The 9,735-nt window shown below is 36.4% G+C and overlaps 2 protein-coding genes across 2 annotated transcripts; both read right to left on the bottom strand.

Moving 5' to 3' along the window:
• Positions 1 to 293: 293 nt before the first annotated feature.
• Positions 294 to 2,111, bottom strand: LOC104902829 (leucine-rich repeat extensin-like protein 4). Its single transcript, XM_010690746.4, has one exon. It carries the CDS (start codon positions 1,729 to 1,731, stop codon positions 508 to 510), a length of 1,224 nt encoding a protein of 407 aa, XP_010689048.2. The 5' UTR covers positions 1,732 to 2,111; the 3' UTR covers positions 294 to 507.
• Positions 2,112 to 3,015: 904 nt separating this feature from the next.
• Positions 3,016 to 9,331, bottom strand: LOC104902831 (ADP,ATP carrier protein). The gene is made up of 4 exons (XM_010690747.4): positions 9,170 to 9,331; positions 5,593 to 6,095; positions 3,909 to 4,280; positions 3,016 to 3,683 (listed from the first exon to the last, which is right to left on the bottom strand). Exons 2-4 carry the CDS (start codon positions 6,073 to 6,075, stop codon positions 3,387 to 3,389), a joined length of 1,152 nt encoding a protein of 383 aa, XP_010689049.1. The 5' UTR covers positions 6,076 to 6,095; positions 9,170 to 9,331; the 3' UTR covers positions 3,016 to 3,386.
• Between the last annotated feature and the right edge of the window lie 404 nt (positions 9,332 to 9,735).

The raw sequence follows: 9,735 nt of genomic DNA on the forward strand, positions 1-9,735 counted from the left end.
GAACTGGCTACTGAAGTTCATTTTAATCATAGCAAATAGTTCAATTCATATGAGATTGTTCATATCAGTAAAAGTCTATACTATTGTTTTGGCCAACTTTTCTTGTTATAGTTAAGCTAAAAGTTTCACGACACTTTAGTGCAAATAACAAAAATTGCGCTTCACTCCGGTCTCAAATGACTTTTTACATGCTTCATAGGTAATGAAATTTTCATGATATTGCAACTTTCTAAAACACTGTGCTCCTTGCAATCAACCAAACAACCATTTCAAACCACTTCAAACCACTCAAATATACTCTTGAACTGAAAACTTCTTTTATTTTTGGGTGCAGAATCTTACAGTAGGCATAGAGAAATTTTACAGGTATTCAACTATCTTCACACAAATTTACAAAGCAGACAATAAAGGAATAATAAACCTTTCAATTATTTGTCTCTAGTCTCCGTTTTCAGCTAAACAAAGATAGTACTAGTATTATAACAAGATTTACACACAAGAAACTAATTAAGAGGATTGACAATGAAAGTCTTCACATTCAACCGGATGGTCCAAAATAGCATCACATACCTTCTTACTCCTCTGTAGTTTCTTCCCCGGCAAGCAATTCCAGCGATCATCAAACAGAGTTCCCTTTGATGTCAAGTTAGAACATAGTCCTTCCTCTTCACAGAAGAAGTTGTAAGAAAGTGTAAAATTAGCCAAGTTAGGCAAAACACATATCCCATCACTCACTTCTCCACTCATCATATTATGGCCCAAATTAAGCTGCTCTAAATGAGCTAATCCTGCAATGCTATAAGGTATTGGACCTACCAATTGATTGTAGCTCACATCTAGCACCCTCAATTTATACAAGTATCCAACTTCTACGGGCAAACACCCGGTTAAACTCGTGTTGATCAATAATAGTTCCTCGATTGAGTTAGCAAAATTTGCTATACTTGGAGGCAAACACCCACCAAATCTGTTATTAGCGAAAACAACCACAGAAGCTGTAGACATGCCTAAGTTAGACGGGATTACACTTGTGAAGCGGTTATTATTAACAAAGATTGCATCAAGAGACTTGTTATTGAAGAGTTCAGATGGAACCGCGCCTTCAAACTCGTTGTATCGAAGATCGAGATACTTGAGGGACGGCAAAGAGAGGACTACAGACGGAAATGGACCCACGAAACGGTTGTTACTAAGATCAAGTTCATACAAATGGGTAAGGTTTGACAGAGTTAGTGGGACGATCCCACAAAAGCGGTTGCTGTTTATATGGATGACTGCAAGGTCAGTGAGAAGGCCAAGTTCATCTGGAAGGAACCCAGCTAAGTCAAGGTGATTGAGGTCAATACTAGCTACAACAGTGGTGGAATTGTCGTCGATAGCAGGTGCACAGAATATTCCTCTGTAGCTACACACAGAAGATCCTACCCAGTTGGAAGTGAAGTTTGTTGGGTCAGAATAGATGACTTTTTTCCAGGCTTGGAGAGCAATATATGCCTGGTTCAACCTGGTATTAGTAACAAAAGAGTGTGAATGCTTGTGATGAGGATGGGAATGATGAGTGTTGTGTTTCGTCTCGAATTTATTCAAGAGTGAAAGAAGATATAAAACAAGAACAAGAGTAGAAGTTTTTGATCTGTAAAAACCCATTTTTGTTGTTTGCTGTCTGTAGCCTAATCTGTAAGGGAATACTAGACAATCTTGCAATGCTTTTGTAAGGGACTCAAACTTCATTTTCAATCAATTTGGGTCTTCTGTTTAATAATTCAGTGACGTTTTAATGTTTTGTTGGTTGGGCCGAGAACTTTTTCATGGATAATGGAAAATCATTTTCGAAACACAGTAATTTTTCTTTGTTTGGTTCCTTCACCAAATAATTAATTGGAAAGCGAAAATTAAAATGGAGGGAAGAAGATTGAGAATGGAAGTTAGAACAGTAAAGATAAGGTAAGGAGCACATAGAAAAAATGTCACGTCTTCAAAAAAGGGAAATTATTTTCTCAAGAAAAACGATTTCCTTTCTTTTAACCATACGCACTCTAAAACACAAATTGTTGATTCAGTTGGTGTGGCTTTCGATGGTGGTTGGAGATTTAAAATCCTTAAAGATAGTGTTGTTGGGATATATTCTGTAAGTATTTAATGATAGTTTGTTTGAACACAAAATGGATATATACTAACAACTAAGTAGGAGATGACAATTTGAATGCAGAGGTAACAAGCTAGGCCTTTTTTCATTTTCAAGTTCTGAACATCGTACAAGAAGAAAAAACAATCGACAACGATTTACCTCCTTCCAACATGAAGTGGAACTAGAGAGTGACATTTACATGTTTTTCAAACAAACCAGTAATTGATCAAGAAGCTAATGAGTAATGACATTTCTTCAGAACCAAGGAAGAGGACAATATTGTCAAAGTTAGGATTAGTTGTGCGAAAGGATATCAACACATTTAATATACCCTAGAACATACATACTCCCAGGCGGCGCGTGACATTATGTACCCCTACGCATGTTGCGTGGCGGCAAGTTAAGGCGTGTGCTAGTGTGACACGCTTAGTAAAATTTACCAATACGCAACGTCATGCTCGTCTACTAAGAAAGCCATTGTCCCTTCTCATTATTGATACAGGTAACTGTAACATAGAATTTGCACATCTCAGAAATATATAGGCTAGCAAGTTTACAAATATATCATGATTAGTAGTATACATGATAGGTGCTGCAGGCATGCAGCCTGTTTTCTCCTTGTCACATAAACGTTAATGCGAAGCCTACAGTAAGGACTTCAAATTTTCACCAAACTCATCTGATTTCTCTAATCCCATCATCACCATACTTGAGAATTTCCAATAAACCTTTCGTATTCCCCCAACTTATCCACTATCTCAATAGTAACACAAAAATTACCACCAAATGATTCGGCAGAAATCTAAAGGAGGAATTACACCCTAGTCGATCAGGACAAACATGTTGAACTGCCAAAAGGAGCAGTCATATGCAGGAAGACGGTGGAATAGTATCAAAGATAAAACCCAAAATGAATAGCCGTGAAATATTGGCAAACAAAATAGACACATACATTTGCTGTTAATAAAACACAAGTTCCAGGATAGCAACTCTTTCTACTAAAAGAGTTTACATTTTCAAATGACAAACACTGTCTATTCAGTTATTTTTCGCTTCCATGGCCAAAACAACTCCTCCAAATGCAAAAGCAAGCCTGAATTTGAGCATAAATAACAACACTTCGAAATTCAGAATGGTCTGGTGATGAGAAACACAGGAAACTATATCCATAGAGCTGGAGAAAGTATATATAAAGGGTACTACCAAAATTATTCTATAATATACTTCATACTCATCGCCATCATCATAAGGCAGGGCCTTAGCCACCACCAGAACCATATTTCTTGCCTAGGAGAATTAGCTGTAGCTTGTCATAACCAGCAAGCACACCAGCACCTGCAACAGCACGCAAAATGTTTGCACCAGCCCCCTTGAAGAGTGATTTTGATCCTTCTTTCTTGACGATCTGATTGAATGCGTCAAGAGAACTCTTGTATTTAACTGCTTCTCCGGAAGTCATCATCATTCTTCTACGCACAGTATCTATAGGGTAGGAAGCTAGCCCAGCACCAATTGTGATTCCCCAACCCAAGAGAAAACTGGCCAAAAAGCTATCCTGCAAGCATCACCATCACCAAGCAATAAATGAGGAAGCATAGCATTGCAGACAATGCACAGTGCTCAATTCACAATACAGGTAGTTCCCTGAAATACTACACCAGTAAAAACAAGGCCTAAAGAGGATTTAAATCCTAAACAAAATGATAAAAGTGAATAATAGAAGGAATGACATAAAATCGACAGCATGCAAAAGAAAAAGCATTCAGAAATGGTGATTTACCTGCAATCCACCAATCAACACCACAGGTTTAAGTGAATCATACATTCCGAAGTATAATCCACGGTAGACAATGATTCCAACACATGAGATGCTGAAACCACGGTAAAGGCCAGCTATACCATCTGATTTTAGTGTTTTCTTGTATACATCAACCAAACCATTGAATTGCCTCTCACCACCCTTCTTCGCAGCCTTAGAATCATTGGCCAACCGGGTCCTTGCATAATCTAAAGAATACACAAAGAAAAGAGATGTAGCACCAGCTAACCCGCCAGATGCCAAGTTTCCGCCAAACCATTTCCAGTACCCATCCTTGTCTTTCTTGAAATTAAACATCCTCTTGAAGTAATCTTTAAAAGCAAAGTTCAGGGCCTATTGGACAAACACACCAATTACCAATTAACAAAAGTAGAACAACAAAAACCAGAAGAAAATAAAAAGGAGAGGATAGTGGTTTATTAGACTCATATTTTCAACAAACACACTGAACTTTGAACTTCACTTGAATCAGGAAAATTTGTTTCTCTCACTTCTAACCCCTTACTCTCCTAGTATCCTCTAAGCAAAGATGACTTAACAAGCTCATGAATTAGAATACCCACTCAATTGATATCTACTATTCAATCTGGAACATCTATCTACTCTAATTCTCACACTTTTTTTCTAAATTCTAACCCCTTATTCTACGCAATAGAATAAAACAGACAAGATTACTTCTGATTCCCCTGCCTCTTCTAGTTGGTATTCGAGTTCTGTTTGTAAAGTGAGGGAAAAGGTGGCTTCTGGATATAGAGGAAATTCTTGGATTCAAAACCCAAGATGTCTAAACTCGGTTAGTTTTGGGTACCAGTGGCAAAGAAGTAATATGGTTAGAGTCTCATCACCCATGAATTAGTTTTGGGTACCAGTGGCTAAGAAGTAATATGGATAGTGTCCCATGGAAAATATGGATTTGGTGCAGGTTTAAAATTCCTAAACATAGCTTCATTTGTTGGCTTATTGTTTTAGGATGATTAAACACCAAGTCCAGGCTGCTTTTGTTGGATATCAGTGACGATGACACGTGCATTATTTGTGCATCAGATTCTGAGTCCATCTCACACTTCTTTGAGTGCGCTTTTAGCAGGGAGTGTCTAAAGGCTATCAAACAGTGGTTGTCTATCTCTTGAACCAGTTGCAGCTTATGCAGATAAATTGCAATTCAAAGTTTCAAGAAAAGTATCCGTTATGCTACTGTAAATGTGTCTGTATAGAGTGTGAAGAGCTAAAAAATGAAGGATATTAGAATCAAAAGATCCCTTCTGTTCAAGATATTACGAATGCCATTGCCATTCAAGAACATATTGAGGTTCCTGTTAGGGCTATAATGCTAAATCAGTTTCTGTTACTGATCAATCTTGGTTTGATTTATGCTAGCTCTGTATATTTCTTGGTATGTAGACCATAGGCTATATTACTTGTGTACAAAATAGGTTGTAGTGTTTCCAAGATTGTCTAAATGGGCCAAGGCCTTGTAGACATGCCTTAAGTTTGAGTTTTATGAAATTATTACCTTCACCAAAAATAACTTCAGATTCTATAGATTCAATAACAAGATAAAAAAAAAGCACCAGATTGCAGTCAAAGATGATATATCTACTGCACTCCAACGCCAAATCGAAGCAAAAAGCAATAAGTCACTGACCTGGGTGGGAAAGTATCTGATAACATTGGCAGTGTTTCCCCTCCAAAGAGCAATCATGCCTTCATCCTTCATAGTTCTGGCAAAACAGTCAGATATACCCTTGTATGGTTCAGAGAGCCGACCACTCTTGAGCATTTCATCTTGATTCTGGATCAAGAGCTTGACTCGTTCAATTGGTGCAGCAGCAGTCTTAGAAACAGCAGCAGAAACCCCTCCCATGAGAAAATCAACCCAGAAATTTTTTTGTGCTTTCTCAGCCACTGCAGGCACAAGAATCGGTGTAGAGACTGGAGACACATCTGTCAAGCCAGTACCCTGGTACGAGTACAGAACAGGACTTTGGAATTCTCCATTAAAGAAGGAACGCCTGAAATTGTGTACCGTACAATTCCTTGCTTGCAAACTGGGTGAAACTTGAGACATGAAATAAGACTTTCCTTGTATCTTCTTATACACAGATGGATACCCTGATCCATCCGCCATGTTTGCTGGAGCAGGGAGACCTGCAGAGGAAGAAGATAAAATCAAACACAAGAAGCCACTTAATGCAGTCAGGAAAAATGACAATTCAAAAATGATATGGTTGTTCGGCATAGAATATATCCAGGCATATAGCTGAAGGACTAATAGTTAAAAGAGACATCTCAATCATCCAACCCTCATGTACATATATGTTTAGAAACATCCTAAAACTGTTACTTGCAGCATAAAACATGACACACTACCAAGATAGCATTTGCTTAGGATGTCAGAGTCAACTACACAGATGTTGACAAACCCCTGTAACAAAAAAGTTAAGCTACCATCGACTCAGGAGTCAGGACTACCAATTATAATCCGTCTATTAAAGGAAGGTTTAATAAATCTCGAAAGCCAAATTCTCCAGCAATCTGTTGAAGCACTTGTCAAACAAAGTAAGATACAAGAATAAAAGCAAAATGAAAAAAATGCTCACCCTACTCAATGTCAAAATGTGACTATTCACTTTTTTGAAATGTATTAAAGATTATTAAGATACTCCCACCATCTCACACTGTTTGTATGTCAATCTAGTTCATAGCTAGGCAAGTTGCAAGATTTTCATTCAAGTCATCACATAACTTACATATAGATTCACTTTTCACTTTCCACATATTATGATGTACTCCCTCCGTCCTACATTGATTGCAACACTTTAAGGTATGAGCCCACTATTATTTTACCATTTATCACTCTACAACTATATCCCACACATTAATTAAAAATGATAAAATAATACCCTCACCACCCATCCACCCCCAATTAAAAGGACCCGTTTAATTTATCAATAGTATAAAAATACCGACTTTTTCAATCAGTTCAACTTTTGCAATAAAATAATAGAACTCATGTCATAAGTGTGTGTTGCAACTAATATGAAATGGAGGTAGTAATTAAAGTTGACTTCACCATTTCTTGATCTTAACGAAATTGAGTTGCAAACACTAGGGCATAAACGAAGAATTTTATGAAAAATTACACATGACGGATAAGTAGATAGTAAGCTACTAACCTCATCAAATTCAAACATAAACTCCAGACAGACAGCATGTCATTAATTACTCCACTAATCTTACATAGTGAAATTAATTTTCTAGCATCAACAACAGGTAAAATAAGTACTATAGCGAAAATGACAAAATTAAGAAAAATACACGTATAAAAGGTTCAGAGTGCTTATTATAGAGAACGAATCAAGCTAGAAGGGATGGCTATAGTTTCCTCCCCTGCCTCTAACAGCAACTAGAAGAAGAAGAAAAGGGCAGGTAACAACACATATCAAGCTTCAACTCCATTGAAGCAGAAACAAACCAACAAAATTAACTAAAGATTGCACCTCATAAGCGAGAGACACTCATTGGCCAAACAACAATTAGTTAAACGTCTTTAAGATACATTGAACAACAACAATGATATGCTCGTTCTCATAAAGTCTTTAAGACACATTAAACAACAACAATTAGTTAAATCTTAACCATCGGTCCATAAGCACCCAGTGAAATCTATACAACAAAATCCCCGCCACTGAGTTCCTAAGCAGATATGCTCATTGGACAAATAAAGGCGTGGGAAACACCTTGCACGAGTCCAAAACTATATAAATAGCATAATAACCATATCCAAAATAAGTGTTACTTTCTAAAAGCAAATAACAACCATCAAATGACTACCAAGTAATAAAGGGTGAATTTAATACCCTTCCAATCAATGGTGTTTAAGGTGGATGAATAGTTTAAAACTCAGATCCTAGATGGTGCTTAAGACATGAAGGGAATGGACGTGTTTTTTTTCTTTAAATAGTTCCACATGAGTAGACAGCAGTTTAATCACCCTTTGTTCAGCCAATTAATGGAGACACATTTCACTACTTAAGACACTATTAGCTCAATGCAATTTCACCAGCTAAAGTTGACACAATGAATTTTAATTTTCTTTTGTTTCAGAACAAATATTTTATTCAAATTTAGTACAACATAAATTTCTCTAAAATTAAATGTATTTCAATATAGCAAAATTAAAATCAATTTTTCTAATTATATTGTAAAGACAATTTCCAAGTTAACAAAAACTAGTAAGAAGAACAAGATCAACATAATGTCATTGTACAAATAGTAGATTGGAATATCGGATAAAATAATAATAAAATGAATACAATAATATACCAAAAAAATCTCAAGAGTCTAAACTGACTTCTTTTTTTTTAGGATAGAGTCTAAACTGACTCTAAGCAAGAAGGGATAGAGCATAAAACTGAAGTGATGAACTCAAACAACCAAGATCCATTTATACAAACAATTCTACCGATAGACATATGTAAAACATTCAACGATCAAACATCAGCAACAAGGATGCATAAATACGAAGATTCCAGGATTACCTCCTGTTTCCATCTTATGCTCAAAAACATCACGTACAACCCAGTTATATACATCTTCAACCACAAAATCTTATTTGAAGGACCATTGACAACACCCAAAAACACACCACTTAATTAAATAATCTTTCTTCACTTCCAGAGCACATGGAATGATTACTATAATTACTCCTATAACAATCAAGCAAGCAAAAGAGGTATCAAAGCTAAACCGCATAAAAATATGTTTTCTAAAAAGAAAAAAATATATCTATATATGACCATAATTTAATAAAACATCAATCAATAATCATTATAACGGCGATTAAATTTGATCAAAACATCTATAGCAGCCAGCAGGGATCAAACCAAGAGCAAAATCGTACTGTCATAAGTGTACAACTACTACACCATCAAAAAAATTCTGGCAAAAACAACACAATTCATGAATTTCAAACAACCCACTCAATTACAGAGTATTAAATCAAGATCAAATTCAAACATAGCATAATCAAGCAAAATTGCAACAAATACAATAAAAAATGTGCACAAATGTGCAATTGATCAACAGCAATAATCTTACAATAGAGATCAGTTGAATTGCATGACACTACAAGCTAATGAAATGATTGATCAACAGGTGTAATGAAGAATTGGATGATCAAATAGCGAAATTTGAAAGTAAGAAGAGAGAGAATAAATTACCTGGAAATGTTGTCAGTTAGAGGTTCTCCCAAGTTTGAGGAGAAATGAAGTGTGAGAGTGAATTTAGGCAATCTATTAGAGAGTACCGAACGTTTTTTTAGGGTTTGCTTATTGTTACTATTAAGATAGCATGATTAGTGACTACCCCTAGGCTTTCTAGCCTGATTTTTAGGATCACCTTGTGTTTAGAGACTAGAGTATGCCACTGACGGTTGACAGGTGGAGGTGGTAAGATGGAGGTGATCAAGTTTAGCTCGGCTCGGTAAAATCTCGAATTTGAAATGATCGATTCGGTCCAAAATTTGGATGAATGGGTAAAATAATGTGGTATGACATGTCCGGCTTGATCTTCGTAGGCTTTGATGCAAATATTTCAGTTCGATATCATGGCATTAAACGAGTACTTTTTTGGGTAAAATGCCGACCCAACTCAACCTGTGATCACCCTCTAAGCTGAGGTTGTAATCGCCAAACTGGATTATTTTGACTTTTCCTAACATTTCAAGTTAGGTTTGGGACGGGCCAAGAATATTTTAGGTTCGGAAAAAGTTTGAGTCTATGGTTTC

The sequence above is a fragment of the Beta vulgaris genome, chromosome 9 (genome assembly GCF_026745355.1).
Source record: "Beta vulgaris subsp. vulgaris cultivar EL10 chromosome 9, EL10.2, whole genome shotgun sequence".
Classification (NCBI taxonomy): Eukaryota; Viridiplantae; Streptophyta; class Magnoliopsida; order Caryophyllales; family Amaranthaceae; genus Beta; species Beta vulgaris.